Source organism: Oryzias latipes, chromosome 24, assembly GCF_002234675.1.
Source record: "Oryzias latipes chromosome 24, ASM223467v1".
NCBI lineage: Eukaryota > Metazoa > Chordata > Actinopteri > Beloniformes > Adrianichthyidae > Oryzias > Oryzias latipes.
In genome coordinates this window covers 15141922-15168220 of record NC_019882.2, presented here as the reverse complement: position 1 = coordinate 15168220, position 26299 = coordinate 15141922, and the positions used below count along the sequence as shown (strand labels likewise).

Below are 26299 nucleotides of genomic sequence, written 5' to 3'. Positions count from 1 at the left end.
TGTGTGTAGTAATTAACACAACCTATAAGTAAAGACAAGTAAAAAAATAAGAAAATAGATGAGCAAACCAGTAAAATATAAGTTGAAAAATATCCCTAAGGCAACTGAAATCTTCTGAAAGATCTCTAAACACTTGAATAAAAGACACACAGACAGTTGTTATTTTGAAAGAGTTTACTTTTCAAATTTTGAAAAATAACAATGGATTATATCGACAGTGTTTTAGTAATAAACTGAAATGCTTTTTCGTCAAACAGATTGGTTTTTAACACAAGAATTAATTGCATTAAACCAGGCTATGATAAACACATCTATTCCCTCCTAATCTTATTCTCACTTACTTTTTAATGAAATATTCATAAATTGTATAGAATAGACTTCTACAAAGTTATGGTAATGAAGTAAAGCTTAAAAAGTTATATTTTATTTCACACATAGAGACTTTTAAATACATAATTTTCAACTTTAAATTTTCATAAAGCTGTTTTAGAATCTATGACTTACTATGGAACTTTATTTAAATTTTAGGTCATTTGAATATTCAAATACATTTTCTTTACATTCATGTCACATTGCTAAAAGTTTATAAAGAAACTTGAGGTACATCACCAACTACAATGCTGTGACAAAACAGCCAGATTGTGTTGTGAATAAAGTCATCTGACAATTTTTAATCAGTGGAGATTAAGAATCCGTGGAAGAACATCAACGTCAGTGGTTCACCTGCCTCCCACATTTACAAATGTGAGAATTGAATGTATAAAGGAGTGGATTCAGACAGCTGTTTAAGTATATAATAGCTCCAGTGATATCCTGCATGTTTTCAAATACTTTCTCAAGCCTCTCATTTTGTAAGACAGTTGCTGCCACTCTGAGAACATCTGCAATACAGTAGGGAATCCAAAAGCAGATGAACACAATGATGATACTGGTAACCAATCTGGATGTCTGAGGGTTGTTAAAAAATGGAGTTTGCTTCAACTTCCTGTAAAGCTGAATGTATGAAAATGTTATAATAAATAATGAAGTAAATCCTACTATGCACTCTGCCAGAAAAATAGCCATCTTCTGGGCTCTGGAGGAGTACATATTCTTGCATTGCACCAACTCCTGGTTAAGGGTCAGTTGATGAACCACACAAGCAGGGATCGAAAGAATCAGTGCAACCAGCCAAAGCAAAACCAAAATCAATCTCATTTTTGTCTGATTGAAAAACTGCTGGTGCACCACAAGCATGTAACGCTGGAGGCTCAAAGTAACTATTGTCAGCAAGCTTGCATAAACACAGCAGTACATGTAATATCTTATGATTTTACAGACCACCAAGCCGAAGATCCAACCGTAGAGCAGATTGTAAACCCATAGAGGGACCGTCAGCATGACAAGCAAGTCTGACACGGCCAGATTCAGCATCAAACTCTGGGTCATGCTGGACAGCTGCTGAAAATTTGGCTTCAGAATGATGACAGCAAGGGCTCCAGGAAGTCCCACCAGAAAGCAGAGAGACATAAGCACTGCAGGCACCACACCTCCAGAGTCCATGGAAGGAGAAGGGAGACGTCCAGTGATGGAGGAGCTGTCCAAAGTTACAGCAGTCAGGTTGAGTTGCTCCATGATGCCTTGCTTCCTAAAATAATTAAAAATGTGAACGGAAAAACTAAAAGGTTTTGATATGAAGAATAACTACCTGTTTAATGTAAAAACATACAATTTTCTGGAATTTATTAAGAATATGTCTTAAATGAACATACCAAAGTTAAGTAGCTCCTTGCTGCAGTGTTGCTGGAGAGAATGTAAATCAGGGAGTGATTCTGCCCAACAAAATATCTGAGATTCTAAAACAGCAGTGAAAGGTTTTACCGTATGGAAAAATGAACTCCTCCCACCCTTCTAAGAAGGGAAGCATTTAAACATATGAACAACGGACTGTAGAAGTTATGCAAAACATATGAAAATTTCATTACAACCCCAAATGGTTTTTATGTCAGTTTGTGCTTTTGGCTTAGCTGATTTTTATTTTTTATGAAGGTTGGCAATCTGCACCTTACCATTTCCAACAAAGTGAATCCTTCAAGGCCTTAATTTGATGCGAGCCTTTATGTTGTTAGCACAACTTTTTGTACCGGAAACGTACATGTCTCATAGTTGTCATGTTTGCTAACTTGTAAATCTAAGTAACTACGATTTTGGAGAAATATAGAAAAAGCAGGAAAAGAACACCAGCCTTTATCAAGCCTTGACAAAAAAATTTAATTTTTCAATAATAAATTACAGTTGATAAACACTGGACATCTTTTTTTATTCGTTTTTATCAGAACAAGAACTTTTATTACTGTTTGTCTTTGACAAAGGGAACATTGCGATTGCAGGTGATCCATGCAGGGTTTAACCTGTCTTCACCCTAAAGTACCGGTAGTTGTGTTAGGCTTGAACCCATTAAAGACCCACAATGATGAAATGTGTGTTTATAGTGTTTTAAAAATGTTCTTGTGGCATATCTCTGATGAAAAATTAAGCTCAAAATTGCATGTCTGAGTATTTTATTATTCAAACCATTGTGAATTAGGAGCAGATGAAAAAGGGTGTATTTGTGTTTATTAGAAAATAAACTGAGCAGGATACAAGCTTCCTGCCCCACTCCACAACGGGGAGGAGAATGGGGGCGGGGTTGCTCCACACGAGCAGTCCCACCCACAACTCGGAGGTGAATTTCTGATGAACTCCTGCCGCTTTGTATCTTCAAGCAAACAAAAGGGGTTTTTTATTTATTTTTTTTAGCTAAACACGACATAATCATAATTTAAAAACCACTGGGAACACTTGATAATACATCAAAAGATGATCAGAGTGGACTGGAGATGTCGCTGTATGACACCCAGTCCCAAATAATGTGCTTTTTGGCTTACTGTAACTCTTTAACTGTTTACCCAGTCGGTGTGAATCAGCTGATTCCGACGTGGAGATAAGGCAAAGCTGCTTTTCTCTGTGATAGAATCAAATGATTTATGTTGATTACATTAACACTGCACTAAAGTTAAGTGTTTCTCCACTTCAGAATCGGTTAGAATTATGTTAATTGTGTAAACAGTTAAAGAGCTATGGTTGTTGAAAGAATGTCAACACTGGAGCAAATTATACTGTTTTAAAGGGTTAATAACCCCCATGACCCTAAGTGCATTGCAAATTGCAAATTGCAGATTGTGTCTTATTTGAAACTAAGCAAGTGGAACAACGACACCACACTGTGCTACGTGCAGCAAATTTCCAGCCTCAGAACTGTTTTGAACACCTTTTTGGAAATAAGGCAAAAATCTCAATCACTAGCCGCGTTTACATGGACAAAAGTAATCGGAGTGAACGCCTGATTGGAAAGAAAATGCGTCATGTAAACGCGCCGTTCAGAATACTCTGCCCCGGTCAGACTCGTTCGGATCAGAATTTCTTTTCGATCGAGATAGGTGGGTTATACCGATCGTTTATCCGATCGTGGAGCATGTAAACGGTTCATTCCGATCGTGTGTCACTGCTGCTCTGGGTTACGTCATGCATAGACGGTGTTTCGCTGAGAGAAAGCTTTGGAGCGCATACGGGACCAACCAGCTCTGCAGACGCTCCGTGAAAAGCGGCGCTCCGCTCTCGCCCCGCTGGCTCTCCCCTCTCTTTCACCCCTCACGGGGGAGATTCACAGGAGGAGCGCTTCGTGCCCCCCGATGCTCACTCGGTCCACTGGCTCCCGAGTGAGCAGAGGAGCTGGATGTGCACGGGTGAATTTTAACCCGACCATTGATCCGATCAAGATATTCTGCCCATGTAACCGCGGCTACTGAATGTGAGACAGAACAAGACGGTCTGCCACATTCTCACTGGAGTTTGCTATCAAAGCCCAATTGTCCAGACTAATCAGAATACAAATGCCTCGAACCAATGCTTCCATGGTGGGTATTGTTTTCTACCATGATTGCTCTTTAGCCGAATATCTCCATGATCACTGCTGCTGAAGTGTATGCAAGGTCATTGGTTTCAGTTATTGTCATGGGAAACACCCTCAGTTCTTTATTCACAGTTTCCAAGAGACTTTCAGGTGGCACTTACCAACTGTAATTGTTGGTGTTGCCAACAATGACTCTTTCACTCTCTTTTCATTCTTTCATTGTTGCCAACAATGACTCTTTCAAGTCATGACCCTATTTTTCAGACAAGTTGTTGCCTTTTTCACTGTAATGGTATTTTGTTGGGGCTGTGTTCCCAAGTTGTATTTGGTGGGTTGGCATAGCAACCTTTCTGACCTGGTGTTCTGGCTCTTCTGTGGCATTGCATTTCTATCGTACCTCTTCAACTTCAAGCTGTAATAGCAGTTTCCATTTGTGGATGTTGGAACATTGAGCTAGTTGACCCATACTGGATTATGTTTATTGCTCATGGCACCCCCAGGGAATCAAACCCTGTTTTCACACGTGTCAGTTTATTTTAATAGTTCTGGAAAACTTAAAGATCTGCTGTTTTTTTAAATAGTGGACCTCTAAACACCACATTTACCTGATCAGAGATAATCAATCAAATGCAAATAGTATATAGTTTTTCTTTTATTGCATATCATTTTGAACCCCATGCAATTGAAACAAAAAGGTTTATGTGAACAATAAATTTGACAAAACATACTTTTAAAAGAAAAGCTGACAGCCTTTACTTATCCACATTTTCACTTTTTATGTTTAATACTCATCTTTATTTTTCTTTCAACACATTGGTAATGCCACAATGGATTAAGATACAGTCACTTTTTAAAATAAATACAACAGAAACATCCAGCAAATACTTGAGTGCTTTACAACGAGTCTCAAAAGCAACAGCACCGCACAAGTTCGTGCACTGAGGGCTGCTGTGTTCGAAAAGACCCAAAGAGCTCAGGCCCAATTCCAGCCACGAACATGTTCCCAAGAGCCTCACAATTACTCTTCCTGTGGAGAGACCAAAGACGAGGAAAAGAGCTCCGAGAGAGTAATAAAATACATCTCTTAAATTGACCTGTGTTGCATGCTATGAGGAAGTACAACTCCAAACCAGCAAGGAGCGCAGGAGAACGTAATCTGGGCAGTACCCCAATTGATTACAACCTCAAAATATAGGGAAGATGTACAAAGAAAGAAGGGAACTAACGGTCTACTTGCCTTTTCCCTTGTTATTTAAAGTAACTAAAAATATATGATACATTTTTATTAAAAGAAGTATTGACGAAAATATGTGTAATCTGTCATTTCAAATAATCTACAATGCATATCTCAATTTGAACACAGTTCACAAATTTTTTGCATGTTTAAAACAGTCACTAAAAACAAAATACCTGAAAACAAAAAGAACCTATTTGATGTGCTTGATGATACGTCCAGATTCACAGAGCTTTCGCTTTGATTCCAGGAACTTAAAGTGGACTGGTGGGAGAATGAGCGGCCAAGCAGATACCAGTTCAAACGAGACATTAAACATAGCTCAATGTCTTAACATTTAGGGGTAAAGGTGCAGGGTTGACCAGTGAAGTTACACCTAACAAAGTCCACATCTAAACAACACATGTCCCTTGTCTGGAAAATGCACAAAGAGACCAGCATATGTCCACCAATCTGAGTCCATTGATATACCGAAAGCCAGCATAAATCTAAATGCACGTTAACTTTTCTTTTTTTTCTTTTTGTGTATTTTGTGTAAAGGTAAACACTGAATTATACACACACACACACACTCACTCACACACACACACACACAAACAGAATTCTGGGTTTCTTAATCTACGGTTCACATTCACAGTTGTGCTACAACATTAGATAAGATAAGAAGGGCTGCAGTTTTTTGTTTTTTTGGGGGGAAAGAGGCTGGTGGGAGGTTGGACGCAATGGCTGAAGAGATGATAGCTGGTTGGCTGGGACGGGGCATGAAGAGTGCAGACATCCACATCCACAGAATTTCCGACACAATGACAAACCTGTAATGGAGGGAAATAAATTTCAACTTTAGTGTAACAGGAAGTAACTCATGTAATTAGTGCAGTTACGTGAAATCTAAAGTAAAATGACTAATAGTGAAAAACTAGTGCTATCAAAGATCCCATTTCTTATTTATTTTTTATTTTGACAAGCTTCATTCTTTCAGCCTTTTGAAATGGTTCAGATTAGTTTCAGTTGAGATAACTTGTGTTGAAGGATGAAGCCCAATGAAAGAATATAACACCAGAATATTTCTTGACTTTTTTGATGTAATCTTTATTAGTCTAATAATTGCTGCCAAGATACAAAAACCAAACAACTGAATCAAATTCATCCATATGGTGAATTCTAGCATGCTCTCCTGTAAACAGTCTAGAAAGTTAGACTTAAAGTTAAGAGGCATCGTTTTACCTTGGAATTTAAGGTTTAGAGAATCTACATGAAATCCTTAATGTTAAGGTCATCCAGAGCATTCCGGGGAGGTGCAGGCTTCCTGGGGCTCTGGGCCATTCCTGGAGACATCTGTAGATGCATTAAAAATATTGATGATTATTGATATTAGCGCTGCAAGATATGATGAAAACTTGCGATGTGCGATATTAATGATCAACATTGCAATGGCGATATAATTTGCTATACATGAACAAATAGAAAAACAACCAAAAACATATAAATAAGAGTCAACAAAACAAATTACACTGCAAATGACCCTAGACTACATAGGAGGTGAACATCTAACATAAGTTCCATCCGATTGGTTAACATTGTGAACAAGTCCATTCAATTGGTCAAATGCATAAATGGATTTATTTGATTCTTTAAATACTTCAAGCTGACATAAGATTGTTTTAGCACATTTAAGGTAACCATTTATCACAATTTTTGCCTTCTTTTGCGGTATACGTATTGCACAGTTTGATCTTGCAATAACGATAAATTTGCAATTTATTGTGCAGCCTAATTGATATATATGTACATATTTAAACATAAATAAACTGGGATATATCTGTAAATATTTATTAATGTAAAAATTAATCGTGTGTGGATGCATTTGGGTGTGTTGGGGAATAAGATTTATACGGAACAAATGGGTGTTTATAAATGACAATGTGTGTATGATGTTTCCATGTGTGAATGTTTCTATGCATATATTTATCCAAATGTATAATTGTATGGTCTTAGTCCTTCTATTATATCAGACTTGCTTTTAACGTATGAACCTCCTAGAGTCCTTAGGTCCTCAGGTGCAGGCTTGCTGAAGGTCCCCAGGGTCAGGACAAAAAACCACGGCGAGGCCTCATTTAGATACTACGGGCCTCGTCTGTGGAATAGTCTACCTGAGGATGTGAGGGCCTCATCCAATGTGGAGGTTTTTAAAAAGAAATTAAAGACACACCTTTTTAAATTAGCTTTTAATTAGATTTTATGTTTTTTATGTTTTACTACATAATTTTAACATTTTACTTGTTTAATCTATATATGCATATATATATATATATAAATATTTTTTTTAACTTTTATATTTTATGATATTGTATCATATATATATATATATATATATATATATATATATATATATATATATATATATATATATATATATATATATATATTCTTCAATCTTTTTATGTTTTATGATGTTTTATCGCATCATTTTATCATTTTATTTGCTTAATCTAGAATTTGTATTCTTGTATTTTATGACATTTTATCATATACATATCTGTTTAATCTAGAATTTTACTTTTATACTTTTTATGATATTTTAACACATGTTTATTTTATTAGACTGTTTACGAGTGTTTTCTCACCCTTGGCTGTGGTGTTTGGGTTTTATACTGACACCCCTGCCAATAAGAGGACAGGGCAGACGGCGCCTTCTGGTTTCTCTTTATTTTATTATTTATTCATATATTTATTATCCACTGGTGTTTGTCTTTGTGTATTTTATTGTGTGGGGCTAATTTAATGTATCTTATTGTATTTTATTGCATTTGATTTTGTTATTATGTACAGCACCTTGAGCTGTCTTTGCTGTCATGAAAGGTGCTATATAAATAAAATTAATTTGAATTTGAATATGAAACTGAATGTGTTCTCATTGTAAAGGGACCAAGATCATAATACATGGAGGGTGCACTGGGTGTAGTATTAAAATTGGACCTGGGCATGAAAGTGAAAATTTATAAGGATTTTACTTCCTCTCACTCCCTTTCTTGTATTTTTTATCATCATGTCCCATATTTCCTTTTAAAGAATACGTTCATAATTAAATATTATTATCATCATCAAAAATTTCTACTGCATTGATTCTTACCTGTGCTCCTGGAGTCCCTCCAGTGGCAGGGAAGCCTTGCCTGCCCATGGGCATCATAGGTGCTCCGGCAGCTGGTGCGCCCGCCTTTCAGGTACAAAAAAAAGAAGCAAAACAATGGACAATGAAAAAATGTCTGGCTTCTAATGGTTGCGTGAGGGACACCTAATGGGCTGATTGTCCATCATTATCCAGTAATGTCCGAACGGGACATTGCTAGGATAAACTGGAGTGGTCATCTTACCATGGTGAAGCTAGGGTAAGTCCCCATAAAAGGAGCGACACCCATGGGTTTGGTCTAAAGGTGTGGAAGGACCGGGAATGACAGGAGGGGTTGGGATGTTACTGTACTACAAACAACACAGACTTAAATGCTTTAAAATAAACACAAAAAAATGCATCAAACAGGTGACAAACAATGTTTAAAAAAGACACAACAATTCTGAAGACAGGAAATGAAGATCTCTCGTAACAAAAAGAGGTTATTATAAAGGTGAGGTTCTTTATTGACACATGCTAAGTCATTCACGAAGCTCAGGAAAGCTTGAAGCAGGCAGTTATTATCATAATAGAGCAGTGTCAATGAAGATGATCAGCAATGAAGGGAGAACCACTTGGCTGGTCTGAGACTAATTTTGCTTAAAAGAAAAGGAAAATGCTCTTACATGAGCATAAGTAGTTTCTAAGCAACAGCTTCTTAGTTTGGTCACTTCATCACTCTCCAGTATTTATTCCAGATTCATTATATTTCTTTTAAACTGGGTTCATGGGTGTGTTTGGATACTATGCACATGTATTTGTGGTTCATCTAATGCTCTGTCTTCTTTGTAAAGCCTTTATCCAATATATTTATGTTATAATCATTGATTTTATTTAACATTTTCTCTATCAAAACCATTCCAGTTTCTTGGATAAATGGTCTGAACTGGAACCTGGAGAGGTAGATGAAGGAAATGCTTTGATGTTTCCTGTCTGCCATGCGGCTCCACTCCATGCTATAAGACACAGACAACATTTACCATGGGAGCACCCCAACTAGGGGGAGCTACCTGAGGGGCCGCTGGGGTTCCCATTGTGAGATCTTGGGCAAAGAGAGAAAGAGAGAGAAAGATGCCGCAAAATGGTTGTTTTAATGTGCACCATTATGATCAAATACAACTTCAAGTAGTTATCAGACAGGGTCAACGAATGCATTTGTTTGACATTTTGGGGAATAACCCAAAACCACATTATAAAACTACACTGACTTAAACATTGAGTAATGTTTTAACCATTGTCTGTATAAGAAAACTGGACCAAGTGAGTGTGACCTCACCCAGCTCCAATGAAATGAAGTTACATCAGTTGCCATTTTGAATAAATATGAGTATTGTTGGAGCCAGACGCTGTCAGTAAGCAGTAACTGGTCCGAGTTGGTCTGAGTCAATGTTTCCATGGCAACCAATTTTGTCATTTAGGAATAAGCTTGTTGGATGTCCACAGCTCTATGTCCTAAAAGCACAAAATATGTCAATCGAGTTTTTCAAACATTCAACGTAGGACCACATTATTTTATTAAGAAATCCGATTAGTCACTTTTAGTCTTTTAGTCTTTTAGTCTTTTAATAACTTGCAATAAAGAAAAGACATAATGATGATAAAAAAACAATTAGTACAATTCAAGAATGGTTATTCTGACAAATTTAATGACTGACTAACAGCTGTTTATTTCTTTAAAACTCTATGGGATTTTGGCTTCTTGGAGCCAGCGGGTACTTCCTGTTTGGAACGCCAGGGGGGAGGAGTCACTAAATCCAGTTCTCATACACAGTCAATGGACCAGAGGTAAGAGAATGTTTCTTAGCATGAAAAGAAAAATTTTGAACCTCACTCATAGCGCGGCTATCAATTTGTATTTGAGTACAACATCTATCATGCTGTTAAAATAATCAAACGGTGTGCTTTGTGCAAAATAAATACGAAAAAGATACTTCTTACAACAACACAAAAAAATAAAATTTTAAATTTGTATCATCCATCTTCAGTGTTTTTTTTTCTTTACACTCACCAGAAATTTACCAAGCCAATGTCAAACAATTGCTGATATGAGGTGCCTCTTTTATGTCAGTGACTGTCTAAATTACTACTTACTACTTGCCATGTTAGCCATGGAGGTGTCAACATCCCCCACCTGGGGGATCACAGTAGGCTTCATTACATCCCCTAGGCCATCAAATACTACAGCAAGGAGGGTGCAGGAAAAAGGAAGGGAGATATTGCAAAAGGTAGGGACATGTTAGCATCCCTCAGTTTGAGCTATTTTCACACTCTACCATGACTCAATAGCAGCCCTTCCTGCTATTGGGGATCACCATGACAACCAATGAGATATCTCCATGACAATAGAGGACACTAGGATTATGTGGAAAATAGGAATCATCACATCAAATTGCAAAATTGCTAAATAGGTAAATTTTTGTCACATTAGACGGTTCAGATTTCTTTATATTGTAATATTTGATTAGGAGACACATCATGTTCACTATAGATTTATAAGAAATTTGATGTTTGTAACATTTTAAGAGTATTGTAGCAAATAAATGCCTGAATGTAACACTGCAACTCTCCAGAAATTTATAAAAATGTCAAGGAAACATTTGCATTGGTAAAAAATTGATATTTTGGGGCTGATATTGGGTTTTTGTAGTTGCTACAAATGGAAGGAGGGCTATAGCGCTGCAGCTGGAATGAAAGTATATTACACGCTAAAGAAGCACTAATAAATACTTCCCCTTCATACAGACACTTTGCAACTATCAATCTCCTTGGTGGCGGAGGGTACAGGGCAGTCAAGCTTGTGTTGCACCACTGCAATGCAGTGCACTGTGGGAAATTAGCATGTTAAAGAGCAGGGAAAACTCACCCAATCAAACGGCAGGAAGCAAGAAATGAGCCAGCGCGGGAGCCAGATGGAGATAAAGAGCAGGAAAGATTGACGGAGAGAAAGACAGCAAACACATAGATGCCAGGGAGAGAAAAGGAAGATGAAATGAGGTTTTAAAGGAGCGAGTGACAAAGAAACCTTCAGCAGTTTGTGGTGTTCAGTCAGGCAGGCAAACAGTTAAGCAATAAGCAGCGAAATTGCAAAAGCTGGTGTTGCTATAAAAATAGAGGCAATGTTTTCACGTCCATTCAATGTAGATAAAGCCCAGTAGTTGGACATCATTTAAAAAGCTGTAAACATTTTAGACCGATTACCAATATAAACAGAAAAAACTACCAGAGGGAAGTCTATTGAAAGCAACAAATATAATTATCTAGTAGGTCAACACAACAAGAAACAGTTTACACAAAACAAAAAGGTTGTTAATTGAAAAACATGAAATTTTGATTAATCCAAAACATTCTATTTTTAAATACCAAAAAAGATACTGTTTATTTGTTTTAGCAAGTAATAAATATTGTTTATTTTCCATTTTTTATTTATTTATTTTTTTGTGAATTAACAGTATTCTCATGAAACAGAGCTTATGTTCTAGCCTGGAAATTTCAGTAGGGCACGCAACAATGTTTTTGAGCTTTTCAGGCTAAAACATTCTTTCAGGTCCACATTTCATTTCATTTAAGAATTTTCCTTAGATTTGTCTGCTCTGAAAGAGTAACATGCAGACAAACATACAAGACATTCCGAGAGTTTGTTTAACAGTAATAAAAAGAAAGATACATTGATGACATCTTGTATTTTCATGCTGGTTGGTACATACCTGACATCAGCTCAGCACCAGGGGCTGCAGGAGCAGCAGCAGGAGCAGCCGCCGAGGCATCTCCTCCTGTGGAGTCTGTGGCAAGTGGCAGGTACCCCCGTCAAAGCGTTTCACATCAGGTCAGAGCAGATTGATTCATTTGGCATTAGGAGACATAAAACAAAGAAAATAGTTAGCTCAAAATCTACCCACTCATTTAATATAAACACCATGTTTATTTTTGCTGCTTTTAGACTACTGTTGGTCCATTAGCCTAATTAAACTGATACAGGCATCCTGCAACATTTTACATATTTCAGAAATGCAAAAATGTTTTCTGGATCTGGTCTTTTTTTACATAATGTATAATGCTTCATTTAAGAAGCTCAGCTTGTTTTACAAAGAGCATGCAGACAGATGTTCAATATCTGCAAAAGTGCTTAGAAACTGGTTGCTAGATAGACAAGTGGACACAAACCCAAAAGTAAAGGCCACAAAGCTTTTGATGAGAGACTGTGAGTCCATTGCAATCATATGAGTTACCCACCACCAAACAAGCTCAGGATGGCTCCTGTGTCAATTTTAGGTGGGGGTGCTGAAGAAAGGTTGGGGGCAGGGGAGTTGAACACATCCGCTGAAGGAGGCAATGAAGATCATGTTTAAACCCACGCTTGCTCAAATATGCTCAATAAGTGCATTCATTGTAGTTGCAGAGCACGCAGTGCATTCCAGAAAAGGGTAGGGAGGTAAGGATCACCCAGTAAAAGTACCGAACTGCTCAAGAGCTTTCAGCTGACCTGTAGGAGAGATATCTCATTCCCTTTTTTATCTGCTCACTGATTTAAGCCAAGGACAAAGCTGAACGGCAGACAGCGAAAAGGAGAATAGGAGCGCACACAAGACAGCACACGCCGTGCAAAAAGGAGTACCTGCTAGCAATTCAGCACCAAGAGAAGGCTCCACTTTTGTGAAGCTTGAGTCTGGCACGGAGTCAAACATATCTATGAACACATGCACAACCACATTCAGAACTGGCAAAAGTTCCATATGCTGTATGTGTTTCTGTGCTGATACGGTTTAATGTTTCAATAAAATGCACAAAAAAGAAGGTATAGGGCAAGTCAGGGGGGAGGAAAAGATGATAGGTGGATGCAGGTCATGAATAAACACTGAGAGGAATGCTGAACCACACACTTCTCTATTTTTTACCGCTGAAAAGGTCAGTCACAGGGTTGGAGGTGTTTGTGGCTGAAATGGTCGCAGTGGTGACGATGATGCTGGATGAGGAGGTGAAGAGCGGAGAAGAGGAAGGGGAAGGGGAGGACTGGGGTGCAGCAGAGTTAAAACAGGCATCCAGCGAACTGTTATTCTCTTCTGTCATCATGCTGAAAAGATCTAGACCTGAAGATACGGCATTGGCACTACCGTCCGAAGGGGCAAAGGGGTCTTTAGGGGAGCGGAGGGTTGGTTTGAGACAAAAATAACACATAGAGAGGAGGAAAAATATTAGACAATGTTTTTTAAACCGAAAGAAATGAACACTCTTACACAACTTATAGGAGTCAAAATACAGTGTGAGATTCTTATTTACTAAAAGGGAAAATGTGACTCATTTTCCAAATGATGCAGACATTTATTCAAGTTTACATAAAGGCAGAAAGGTAATCAGCACTAAAGGATTTTTTTATGACCTACTCCCTGTTTAAATTTTACTTTTGGCATTGCCAAGTTACTATGTAATACCACATATTGTACAATAAAAGGTTAGAACATTAAAACTGTAACGTAATAAACAGTAGCAGACTCATGATTTGGCAGAGTGACACAAACCTCTTTTTTGTAGATTTTCTAATCAAAGTTTTTAAATTTTCAACAATCACAAAGAAACAAGTAAGAGGCAGTTCTGAAGAGCACCACTAAAAACAGAAGAAACAAAAAAAGAAAGAGATAAATAAGCATGATGGACTCAATGTGCAGAAGGAAATGTTCTGCTGAAGCTGGAGAAAGATTTTTACTCTGAGCCCTTATAGGGAAAAAGAATCAGTAAATGCCAAAAGAAGGGCTCAAGAGGAAATCCAGTTCAAGCTGTTAAGTAAACAAGATAAGTTGCGTGTATAAAGGAATGATTTAGTAAGAATCCTGCAATTTGAAGTTGAAAATAGGATGTCTATGAAACAGAAACTTGAGATGATTTCCGCTTAGGTCATATGAAACCCAGAGTATGTGCCAGTAGGAGGACTGTCTGAGAGAGAAAAATCAAGAGAGGTGTCACAAGTGGTTGGTATGTAGGTCACCTTAAACTTGGAGATATAGTTTAGTGTCAAAAAGTACAGGTCCCCTCTTTTTAATACTTTTCATGTAAAAAGTCATTTTCCATCTGTCTGTTTCTCTGTTTATCATTTCATCAAAACCAAGAGCAGTCTGGAAAATGCTTACATTTGTATTCATTTGCAAAAAGCACATTCTTTAATTAGTAGAAACCTAAAACCTACAGACACAGTAGCACAGTAAGAATATGGCCTTTAAACACCTACCCAAGAAAAAAAATGTAAAAGATTGGTTTTCTATTTTGTTTTTGCGAGTAATACACGCAGCGTTTTAAAAAAAAGGTTTTCGAAATAGTCACAAATCTATGTCCATTTTAGTAACATCCAAGGAGATGGTTTTATGAAATACTATACACAAGAAGAAGCTAAAAGTTTAGAAAAGTAACGCATTGGCGTTAAATAAGCAATAAATTTTGCAGGAAAAGTTTTTTTTAATCACATTTGGTTACACATGAAAGAGAAAAGTGAGAAAGTCACACAGGTCAGAGCAGTACACTTTGAAAGGTGCAAAACATTCAAAAGTCCTTTAGAGTCAACAGATTACAAGATCATTTTTTGGTAGTTGCCTGCATCAAAAAAGATTTATGGAAATGGACCAACTAATACTGATACTAAAGTTAATATTGTGTTTAAAAGTTTAGAAAAAACAGCAATAAAAAGAAAGAAAGAATTGGTAAAGGAAATGAAGAAATACTGTGAGATGTTTGCATGTCGCAGCCTTTGATGTGTCACTTATGTGTGAGTTTGTTTCAAACATGTTCACACTCATTCACACCAACGACAAGAGACAGTCACCCACCAGTTCCAGCGTTTGTGGCTGGGGCAGACGTAGCGGCAGCACCGCCCTCTGCGGTTGCAGCAGGGGCTTCAGTGGTAGAAGCAGATGTGGCAAAGGCTTCTGAAGTTCACGTGAAGAAGAAATAAAGAAAAAGAAGAAATGGAAAAAAAAAGGAAAGTCAGGGACAGATTCAAGAAAATAAAGGTGGTTAGAAATATTAGAGGAGGAGAATAGTCTGCCCCTGACACCTCAGCAGCTCCACAGCTTTACGGCATTGTGTGACTGACACTGATGGTTGACGCATGGAAGGACAGATGGGTGTACAGACAGGAGGCACTATAGCAAGGATCCATCTACTGCACAGAGAGGTCAAACAAGCCAGCATCTACAAAGGTTAGAGCTACTATCGGAAGCTGGAGCATTGTCTTTGGGTTTGATAGATGTGCTTTTCTCTTTACTCTAAGAAAAGCACATCAGCCTATCAAACAAGACAAATGTGAGCAATGGGTGTGGTCTTATGCTATATTTCAGCCAAATGGTAAGTGTGCAGACTAAACTGGGTATTTATGAAAGAATCTGAATATGTGAGTAAAAGAAAAACGTACTTGTAAAAAGTGTAAAGGGGAATGTAAGCCAGTGCAGTGCACAAACAACACCAGCTGTGTTTATATTCTGTACGCTTAATCATGCAGTCATCTGTTTTTTTGTGTGTCGTGCAACGGATTTTAGGGTTTGAGCTTCCCAGAGTGATTCCTTCTTCAAGAATTTTCTGGAAGCCCACTGACCTCCCAACAGATCCATATTGGCGGTACCGGGGGAAGTGGCAGCTGTTGAGCTAGTAGGAGGAGCTAGGGTAACTCCGGGTTCTGCCGCTGCTGGAGCGGGTGCTGCTGCTGCGGTGGAGGAAGGGGTGGGCTCTGCGGTGAGGGCGGGTTCGGATAACATGGAATCGCCCATTTCTGCCAATGGGGAGTTTGAAATTCCCGTGGAAAAGAGGAAAGAGGAGCAACCAAAGGAGCAAGAGGAGTCACCGATGTAACGCAAATGTGAAAGCCAAAAAAACAAAAACAAAAATTCAAACAAAAACAGTTTTGGATCAAGTAGATTGACATGATCCACATGTGCACGAAACAAAGTTAAAAAAATATCCAACACCGCCAGTCATAAGTGATAAATAAGAAAGCAACCACCAAAAAAGCCCCCATTATAAAACCAAAAAACAGACAATGGAGTATGTGGAGGAAGGGGAGAGAAAACAGAAGAAATCAGTACTCAGACTACAAAGACAAAAAATGAGGTAACTATGTCATTCTGGCAAGGCTATTTCAAAATGTTCTTAGCCCTAAAGGGTCCCTTTTGTTATATAAAATAGTTGAACAGATCAATATGGGAAATATCCTAAAGGTATGATGGAAGGTGCTCCTACCTGATCCAAGAAGATCTACGTTGGAATAAAAAAAAGGAAAAAATATTAAAGTTATTTAAACATATTACTAAAATGAGTTTTCTTTTCTTTGCTGCTGTTTCTCTGGAGCCAGAACAAGTCATTGTTTCATATTAGCTCTCAAATGAAGGGTCAGCATTAAACTCTCTACACTCACCCCCCCAAGATGTTGGAGCAGCTGATGCTGCGGAAGGACCAGTGGAGGACAGTGGATCCAAGTCCAACAGAGAGCTGGAGACAACATTCAAGTCATAACTTAAGCAACTTAACTCAGACTTGAAATAAAACAAAAATAGCTTCAAATCTTTATTGTTCAAAATATATTATATGAAAACAGTGGCATTTTTAATAATAGGATGATAAAAAAATATCTGTGTAGTGAAATCTGTCAGTGATTTAAAAAAGCACATCTTTGGCAATAAAAATTACACTGACGGTAGCACTTAAGAATAAGATTCCTCAATAAACTACTGGGTACTGATTTGTTTAACCCATTGGAACCCTAAACATTTTTTCTGGAAAGAAAAAACAATTATATGGAATATACCACAGACTAAGTGGACCACAGACCTTTTGTTACACCGATGTCACCTTGGGTTTTTATTGGTTAAAGACTCAAATTCGACAAGTAAACTTTATAATAAAATGCCATTAAATGGCTTGTAGGTTAATGTTTAGGCATGAGTAAATAAAAAAGGACCCAAATATAATTTTACAATAAGGTAATTGTATGTGTCCTGATGTCAAACTGCAAAAGAAAATCAGGTTTGGCTCTCATAATACTCCCATTTGCTTCATTAAAAAGTGTATGCCTTAAATATAAAAATTTCAAAACAAAGTACATTAAATATTCCTACATCCAAGCCACCCATTTAATTTTATTTTAATCTAGATTTATGGCGACCATATATAATGATATACGTATGTGATAAAAGAGGAGAACTTACTCCTCCGCTGGTTCGGGAGCTGCAGCAGCACCGGCTGCACTGTCCCCAGGAGGAGGCTGCAGTGTGGGAACAGCGTTTGAAGATTTGGCAGGAGTTGAGGTGGGAGACACATTGTTCGTTGGAGAACCCTGTAAGATCATCAGAGGAGCATGTCACAGATGGTTTGTCAGACAGGAAGATCACAGTAGAGAATATGAGAATACTTCTCCATGTTTTTTTTTACCTTTGTTGGGGACCTACAAGAATAAAAATATGAGAGGAAACAGTTAGTCACTGGCTTTAACTGAGTACCGGTACATTGGTGTAAATTAGATGGATAAATATTGACTGAGCACATGTGATCACGTGAGGAGTACATTTCCAGAGTGCAAATACTTTATTTATTTGCTGTATAATGGTATATGTAGAAATAAACAACAATAAAGTTGACTTGTGGAATAGAAACTCCTCATATAGTGATCCACATTGTCAATACCAGCATGCATGCTGTTCACTGTATATCCATCATGTGACTCTCACGTATAGACAGAACACAAATACACTGTTTTCCATGTGAATCAAGTTAGCAGGAACTTTGGGTGAAGAATGAGCATCTAGATATTTCACATGTGAACAAAGGTTAAACTCAGCTTATGGTGGACCTGAGAAACAGTGACTACATCTGTACAGTTCTCTATGCAAACTCCAAACAAAGCAGTCAACAAATGCTCACCCTTCGCTGTCGTTTCCAAATCAACAAACAGAAGGATAAAAGAGAGGAGGGTTAAAGGAAAACATGGAAACATCTCTTCCTTCCAGCATTTTTCATAATGATTCCTTTAAAGGTTCCGTGTTAAGGAAAATGAAATTCCATTCTGCCCACTTCAAAAAATTGTACATGAAAAAGGTGAATTGAACTTCTTAGAGGATGTGATGTCACAACCAAGACAAATAACCTGTGTTACTTCATGGCAGAAACTTGGAAAAATATTCTAGTAGATAAAAATACTGAGCTTACTTTAATTTAAGGTCCCCTTAACAAAATTTTGCTGCTATAAATGTAAAGAAGCTCACCCCTTTTTTCCACCTTTTACATCTTCAAGACCGTTCATGTGTGTTTCCAGAGACTCCAGGATACTGCTGGGAGCCTGAAAACACAAAGGACACAAAAACGACATTAGATTGTGAATGTTTTTTACTAATTTTTTTTCAAATAAACCATAAAATACTTTATGTTTAATTCAGAACCTTCTTTGCTAAAGAAAGATTGCATGTTTTATCTGTGTGCATTTCCCCTTCATCGCAATGCATAGTTGCTGTTATTGTTGTATTTAATCCAGATGTGCCTGCTGGGCAGAGGGGATTTTTTTATCTGCATTATTTGGTTTCTTGTACATCAATGGGAAAGAAGAAAATATGGTTCGTGGCAGCTTGAAACAGACAGGTGCTAAAAGTGAGAAATGACAACAATATTTTACATTTAGTACGCAAGTTTTGAGCTAATTTTAGAATGCATGCATAAAGGTTTATGAGAGTAGAAACAAAAAAACATAAAACAGCAGGATTAAAAAAAAAACTTGAGATGTCTCACTTCAATCCTAGCATTCATGTGTAAATGGAGACACACAATTATTTGAGTCTGGAAATAACTCGACATGCCAACACGTCATCCTGTACTTGAACAGGCAGTAAACCAAGGGCACCCCTTTGTTTATGTGGTTACCGGGTCCTCAACAGGTTTAAAGGGACAATCTTCATCATCCGAGTCTGCTAGATCCACCACAACCCCAGGGTGGAGACACTATGTAGGGAGATGGTGTGGGATGAGTCATGGGCTTCTGTGTAAGTATGTGCAGGGAGGGAATGATGACATTTATGCGCATAATATTTTTGGTCCCAGAGCTTCAAGGGAAGGCAAACGAACACATTTCACTAAAATGTAACTTACATAGTTGATGTCTGGAATGTCATTTTTCTCAACACCAACTGTCTGTTAAAGAAAACACAGAAAAAAAAATGTTAGCTCTTGACTATGCACTTAACAGAAATTTTGAGTAGTTTAGTATTACCTCAGCCAGCTTCATAAACTCTCCAATTTTGGTCACCCTGGTCAAGAACCTCTTGTAAATCTCCAAGGCTTCCTTACATTCACTTTTTTTCATCTTAAAGAATTTCTCTGCAAAGTAAAAAAAAAAAAAAAAAAGTTAATGCATCCAAACATCACTTGATTGTATTTGCAAACCTGCTTTTAGGTCAATGACCTAAAAGGTTGATGATCCCATCGTTGTAGGATGCAAACAGTTTGACCAGATCCTTGAAGAGAAGCAAGAAAGCAGCATTGATGATCCCGTTGTTCAGCTCCTTTGGATGAACCTGAGAGGAGAAACAGTGAAGTTAGGCTCCCTGACCTGAAAACAACAAAAGGAGCACACACAGAAAAAAAAGACGCACATCAAACTCCAGGAGCGTGTCAATCTGGGTCTGCAGCACAGGCATGCCCTTCAGGAGCTTCTCAGTCGTCATGGTTCTCATCACTCCTTCAGCTCTGGGAGGAAACAATATGAAGAGCGTTTTTAGGGGATAAAAAGAACATACTCAGCTGTTTCAATTTTACTTCATCTTAAAACTTACCCTTTCTTGACTCTGGTGAAGTCAAAAGCCATTTGGCGGTAAGCGAAGGCTTTCTCATTCAAGTATCGTCCATACCGCCGAATGAATGTGGACATGTCATAGCCTCAACAGAAAGGCATTTTAAGTCAGAAATTAATCAACGAGTTCTCAGGAGCTTCACTAATGTTTATGCACATGTTTGTTTATCCACAAACACATTAATGGGACTTATCCAATCCATGTCAAAAATAAATAGAATATTGTGCATCTTTTAAGCAGTTTTTGTTTTTCCAAAAGCTGCATGTGAAAGTGTCGTCAGAGAACATTGGTGACTAATGACAATCAAAGACTAAAAAGGTTACATAATCTAAATAGTATGTTTGGTTTTTCTTTGATTTTTCTTGTGATTACAGTGAAAAACAAGCCATACTGTCACTTATATGCCCTAAACTAGAGTCCAAGTTTTATATTCTTACCATGGGAGCCAGTTTTGTCAATGAAGTTGCTGAGGTTGAACAGGGAGGTCCTTGAAGCCAAGTACTGAATAAACCTCTGAAAAACAAAATTATACTTATGGTTTAGGGTAAATGAATGAATACATGAATACTTGATCTGTGGGGCTCAGACTTCATTGAGAACACCCTCCACACACACACAAACAAATTACCCTCCAAAGATACTCTTTAAACTACATTCACTTATTTTACAGCATTATAATATCGTTTCCTCTGGCTAACCTCGTTGCCATGGACACACAAATGGTGAGTGGTGACGAGCGCCTTGAAGACGACCACCCAGCTGGCATTGGTGGAGCGCTCAAACAGTGTGTCAGCCATCTGAGGGATGTTCACATTGGTGGTATTGGTGGCTGATACTAGATCTACAAGCACAGAAACAACAGAACATTTAACCACACAGAAAAGAAATTGTAAAAAGAAACTTGTAGTGTAGGCAACTCTTTATTCATCTTCCGATTTGATGTTACTGCTAACTTCTGAGCAGATCCCAATTTTTTATTCCACATATATACAGAGGAAAAAAAGAATGTCTCTTCTTCTCCGGTTGCTACTTTATACACAGAAAAAGACAGCATTACGGGTGTGTCAGCAGAGTTCTCAATTCGCTGTTGATATTCAAAGGAAGATGTTTTCAGATCAGAGACCTCAGTCATGCAGTCTAAGCTATAAACCTGTTTGACATCAGAGTAATAAATAGACAGGAGGGCAGCTCCTTTTGAAGATTCTATATAAATGTAAGTCCACAAGACAGATATTGGGAAACATCATTGAAGGAGGCCTAAAAGGAAGGCCACTCCACTGCAGCCTTGAAGACGCCGGAAATAGACCTGCATTTTTTACCAGGGCTAACAACAGCAAGGTGATAAAAGAGATTTGAAGAATGGAAAGGAAAGGAGGGCCAATTCCACAGCTGCTTGATGTCAGAACCCAGTGGGATACCAGATGCGATCTATAGCTAAAAGCCTAAAAACAGATTAATGCTAAACACTGATCCTTTGTCTTGTAGGATGTTAGACTGTCGTGACTCCACCATTACATTTTCCGACTGAAGGAATTCTAAAACCGTGCCTATTTGTTATCTTACAGATGATGATTTCAAAATTTCTTCAGATCTTTCTACAACTAATTAGACTCAAACCCCTGACTACCAGATGGCAGCACCTCTAATGATGTTTTTTATGCTTAATGAAGACTGCACTAACATTATTCCTCTGTAGCACCTCATTTCCCAAAGTACTGTCTGGAATTCTCTACTGTTGATCATTTCCACCCACGATCTCTTCCTTGTGTTGGATTTTAGTCATATTGTTCAAACCTTCTCTGCAGCCTTTTTCATATAATATGCAGGCAGAGACACAGTCCACAAAGGGGAAATGTGATTATATAATAATATCATGTCACAGACGCAGCTACGAGACAATATTTCTGCTAACATGGTGAGCACAGCCGTTTTCTCAGCTACACCGCTTTTATTAACTGCTTTTGAATGTCTGATTTCAACAATTCAATGGTGTTAAACCTGTTGCCAGATGGGGCTTATCACAGATCCATGCTTTCTGTTGTGGCATCATCACCTAAACGAACACACACTGACATGCAAACCGTGTGTAGACGCATAATGAGGATTGGCAGGGTTAAATAAAGACTCTTATGCTAATCCAGCGCCTGAAGAGGGTTTCTAAGAATGAACAGTGAGACTTCATGCTGTGTAAGAGTGTGGGTCTGTTTATTTTCTACTTTGTGACCGAGTCAAGCTGAGATACCTGTGCTACTAAAAGTTACACAACAAACCACTTTAAAACTAGACAGAAAATTCCAGAAAAATTTGAAAATGGTACTAACAACCATACTTAATCAGCGAAATGGAAAGGGTTAAATAGGAATAGGTGGCATTGTGCTCAAGATTTAACCTGTGAGAAAGTTTGAAAAGGTGAGTGCCAACCATTTCCCACATGTCTATTCCAAATTAAAATGTATTTCTTTCAAAAGAAGATTTTATTTGTATGCTGACATTTCCTCATGAAGATTGTGTGCTCAACAAGCAAAAGTTCTTACGAAAATGTACATAAAAACAGATTGATATACAATCATTTCAAGTCAAATTTCAAATATCTGCCAGAATTTAAATAGAAATTGTTCTATTAAATTTAAAATAATGAATACTTTTATTGCACTCTTAGAGTGGTGGCAAAGAAAAGTGACGGAGCAGTTTCATTTGTGCACCAGAAATTTTTTTGAAGTAATCAGGCATTGTTGTATTTTGTGTACACAGAGGCCAAAGATCTGAAGCTATCTGCCTTTTTTTTTTCAAATCCACAATTATACAAAAATCAATCTGTAACTTTCAGAAAATGCGCCCAGATTGCACAAAATAATTCGAATTTATTTAGAACTGAATGGTGGCATAGTGTTTTGCACAGTCGCCTCACAACAACCTTAATATGAGGAGTTTGCATCTTCTACTTTTCCCCATCATTCTTAAACATGCTTCATAGGTTGAATGGTGACTCTAAGCCCATCCTTAAAGGGAAATGTGAGTTTGTCTGTCCCTGTGACGGACTGACAGACTCCATGGGTTTCCTTGCATCTGCTTAACAGTGGCTGAGATAAGATCCAATGACCCCTGTGACCCTGCACATGACCAAGCGGGAATAGAGGAAGGAGGAGTTTTAATTTAGGAAGTATGCAGCCATGGGGACTGTGTCTGCAGTGAGATATCAAAACCTTTCTTTCTCGGAGAGTCCTCACACTGTGGCACTCATACACTTGTGTGCAGTTGTGATTGCAACAGTGTAATCAAAATTCACAAAATGCGAAAACATTGACCCCCAAAAATCACAGTAAATGTCAGAAAGCCTTGACTATATGCTGCCAACTTGTAATCAGACATCAAGTCTAAAAAAAATGTAATGAATAGTTGTATTTTTCAAAACAAAGAAGAATTGGTGCACAGATGTAGACAGTCAAATTGTAACATTTTACAGTTAGACATAAATAGTACTTATTTTTACTATTTTGACATGTCTCTTTGCTTTTTAATTTGATTTGCAATAATTATTTACTCTTTAAAAGGAAAAAAGGGAAGTGACAGTAACTGAGGCTTCAGATGTCACACAAAGGAGATTTCTACTTCAAACCATGTCTTTTTCAGCATGCAAATGCTGAAAAATGTTGGGCATGTATATTCTGTATATTCTTTTCTTGTCTTTTTTATTTTTATATTTGTGTGAATGTACAGTATGTAGAAAATTTTGTTTTGTTCTCACCTAGATCTCCCAAACTACAAATATTAACAGCAATGTGACAATAGCAAGTGTCAGTGTTGTCGGGTTGGCTGTAGATCGAATGCACTAGTCTGACTTTTGCCACCCATGGTTTTACACCGCCTACTGCTCCTTCGTCAGTGCTGAACAAAGCAGATTTGTGCATCATCACTTCTTCAAAAATCACATATCTAGCTTTGCGAACTGCGATTTTCAATTTAGGACGTAGGCAATTAACAATTTTTAAGTCTATTAAGTAAAATGTACATTTCTTTAATGCCCATGACAACTTAATGATAAGGCAATGTAGACAGTGTGGACCGTGAAATTCCAATAAGAGTACCAATAAATACTTGGGGGGTGTATGCATATGTAAATTACCATCCAGCTGTTTCCAGATATTCATCTGTAATGTCATAGTAAAACCCTTTAGCTGCAGCTTAAGGAATACTCTTCAATCTTGCAACCAGATCGTCTTTTGCCTCTTCAAATGTTCTGCAGCTTTGTGCCTTTATTCTTTCTGCTGTGTCTGTTTCTTTTAAATCTCGGTGGATTTTATTTCTGTGTTTTGAGGTGAAGATTTTTTTCCAATTCACTGTGCAAAAGAAGCACAGTGGCCTACATACACCGCCCCAGAAAGAGACACAAAATACTCTCATTGACTAGAATCCTGCTGGAAAACAAAATTTGGATTTTGAATGCAGCTGAAGCACACCAGTAGCCAAATAAGTGTTTCTGGTGTGTGTTTGTAATATCAGAAGTCGACAAAAACAGAAAGAGGGTATCAGTCTTACAAGTTCAGGTCTTCACTGTTGAAAAGTTAAAGATAGATGCGGGACGGTGGCAATGGTCCACTGTGCATTCTAGCTTTAGCCTTATCACCTTTGGCTGTGTGAATAATGCAAAGCAGTCACTGGCTCATTATTAAATTATTCAACACAGGAGTAGATCCCAAGATATAAGAACTAAGGAGAAGATGAAGGACCAAAACCAATCAAACCACAGGTCATCTGCAGTGTGACTATCTGTACTGTCTCCCTCATGAAAGCGCCCCTCTCTGTCATTTTAGGATGTGTCAATAAAGCTGTATTGACTTTGTTCAAACACACCTGCACATTAAATTTGTGTGCTTTTTGGGTACATTATCTCGCGTATTGCAACTAATGCATTAAAGTGGCTTTACACAAACATGAAAACTGTCATTGGCTTTTTATTCTTTGTCAATATTTTCCTATAGCACCACACCCAATTAAGATGAAGGAATCAATATGAAGCACATAACTCATTGCTGCACCGCTGCACGTGATGTGTTGTGGGAGACGCATTAGTGCCTCTACAAAATGTTGAAATGAACAGCACTTACACTCCAGGTGCTTTTTCTTGGGCGCCATCACTTCATGAGTGGTGGCTTTGCATACAGCCCTGGCCATATCCGATCCCGTTAGCTGGTATTGCGCAGCGGCAATGCGATCAGTGAGCGTTTGCCCCGACATTTTCTCGATGCTGCACAGAAACCCTCAGCAATTTGTTTCACCGCGGAGCAAAAATAAAAACAAAAATAGAAAAAATGGAAAAAGATCCGGCGGCTTCTGCTGGTCCGTCTTTTGGGCTCTCGCCTTCCTCCCGGTTAATAGGCCTGTGACCTTCTGTGGGGGCGAAAAACGACAAACAAAATGGGCTAAAAGCAGCAAATATATGTCCAATTCAGATCATGTGGCGGGATCACGTTGATAATTCGCGCTTTGGAATGAGAAAGACTTACGCAAAGGTTGTGTATTCCCCACAGATGGGCCTGTTGTAGGCTTCTTCTAGCGTTCAGTTCAGCACCTTGGACAGCTAAAGCAACTCGGTTATGTAACACTCGGTGGCAATAACGGCCGTTTTGTCCCTCACAAGGAGTAAAAATTGCCCCCCCTAAAAAACCTACCCGACCGAAGCCTCCTAGATCCTTAAAAAATATATAAATATTTGGATGATGAAAGGAATCAGCGCGTCGTGAGCCGAGGCATCAAATCTGACTCCCTTTCCTGCATTAGATTAAAAAGGCTTTCAAAATAAGAGAAGAACCCGCAATGTCTTCTTCGGCTGCCAGACACAAGGGCTGCGGTTCGGATGGGAAACGCCGCCCTGGCTGCTGTGGTCGTCTTCTCGGAGCGACGGAAAATGCGCAGCGCTCCCGGTGGTGTCGCCAACACTGCGCACAACGAGAATTCGAGTAACGGAGAAAAGGTAACTATTGTTTTTTTACCCTCTACTACTCTTTAACCCTCCGCCTCGTTTCATCCCATATTTGCCTTTAACTGTTTTTTTATTTTATTTTTTATTTTAGGTTCTATAACACTGATAAAAATGTAGTCTTAATTTGAAATTATTTTAATAGCCTATAAACTTGTTTTACGGTACTTTTTATTTATAATGT

At 38.1% G+C, this 26299-nt stretch overlaps 2 protein-coding genes across 23 annotated transcripts; both read right to left on the bottom strand.

Moving 5' to 3' along the window:
• Positions 1-253: 253 nt before the first annotated feature.
• On the bottom strand, positions 254-2521 carry LOC105357229 (leukotriene B4 receptor 1-like). The gene is made up of 2 exons (XM_020714714.2): positions 1752-2521; positions 254-1627 (listed from the first exon to the last, which is right to left on the bottom strand). The coding sequence occupies exon 2, from the start codon at positions 1612-1614 to the stop codon at positions 712-714; it is 903 nt and encodes a 300-aa protein (XP_020570373.1). The 5' UTR covers positions 1615-1627; positions 1752-2521; the 3' UTR covers positions 254-711.
• Positions 2522-4570: 2049 nt separating this feature from the next.
• LOC101157906 (clathrin coat assembly protein AP180) lies at positions 4571-26097 on the bottom strand. Of its 22 annotated transcripts, XM_020714839.2 has the most exons (26): positions 25643-26095; positions 25244-25526; positions 20837-20979; positions 20576-20651; positions 20121-20223; positions 19941-20034; positions 19751-19862; positions 19559-19665; positions 19438-19479; positions 18564-18637; positions 18223-18228; positions 17734-17746; positions 17511-17638; positions 16721-16794; positions 16546-16560; positions 15905-16078; positions 15141-15239; positions 13416-13460; positions 12944-13015; positions 12562-12648; positions 12036-12110; positions 10423-10509; positions 9312-9373; positions 8296-8379; positions 6390-6500; positions 4683-5977 (listed from the first exon to the last, which is right to left on the bottom strand). In XM_020714839.2, the coding sequence occupies exons 2-25, from the start codon at positions 25371-25373 to the stop codon at positions 6414-6416; spliced, it is 1989 nt and encodes a 662-aa protein (XP_020570498.1). In that variant the 5' UTR covers positions 25374-25526; positions 25643-26095; the 3' UTR covers positions 4683-5977; positions 6390-6413. The 22 variants fall into 22 exon arrangements, with proteins under 22 accessions (XP_023808591.1, XP_020570498.1, XP_020570492.1 ...); XM_020714833.2 differs by lacking the exon at positions 12944-13015 and having other exon boundaries at positions 13224-13460; positions 25643-26096; XM_023952825.1 differs by lacking the exon at positions 12944-13015 and having other exon boundaries at positions 9342-9373; positions 13224-13460.
• Positions 26098-26299: the final 202 nt, after the last annotated feature.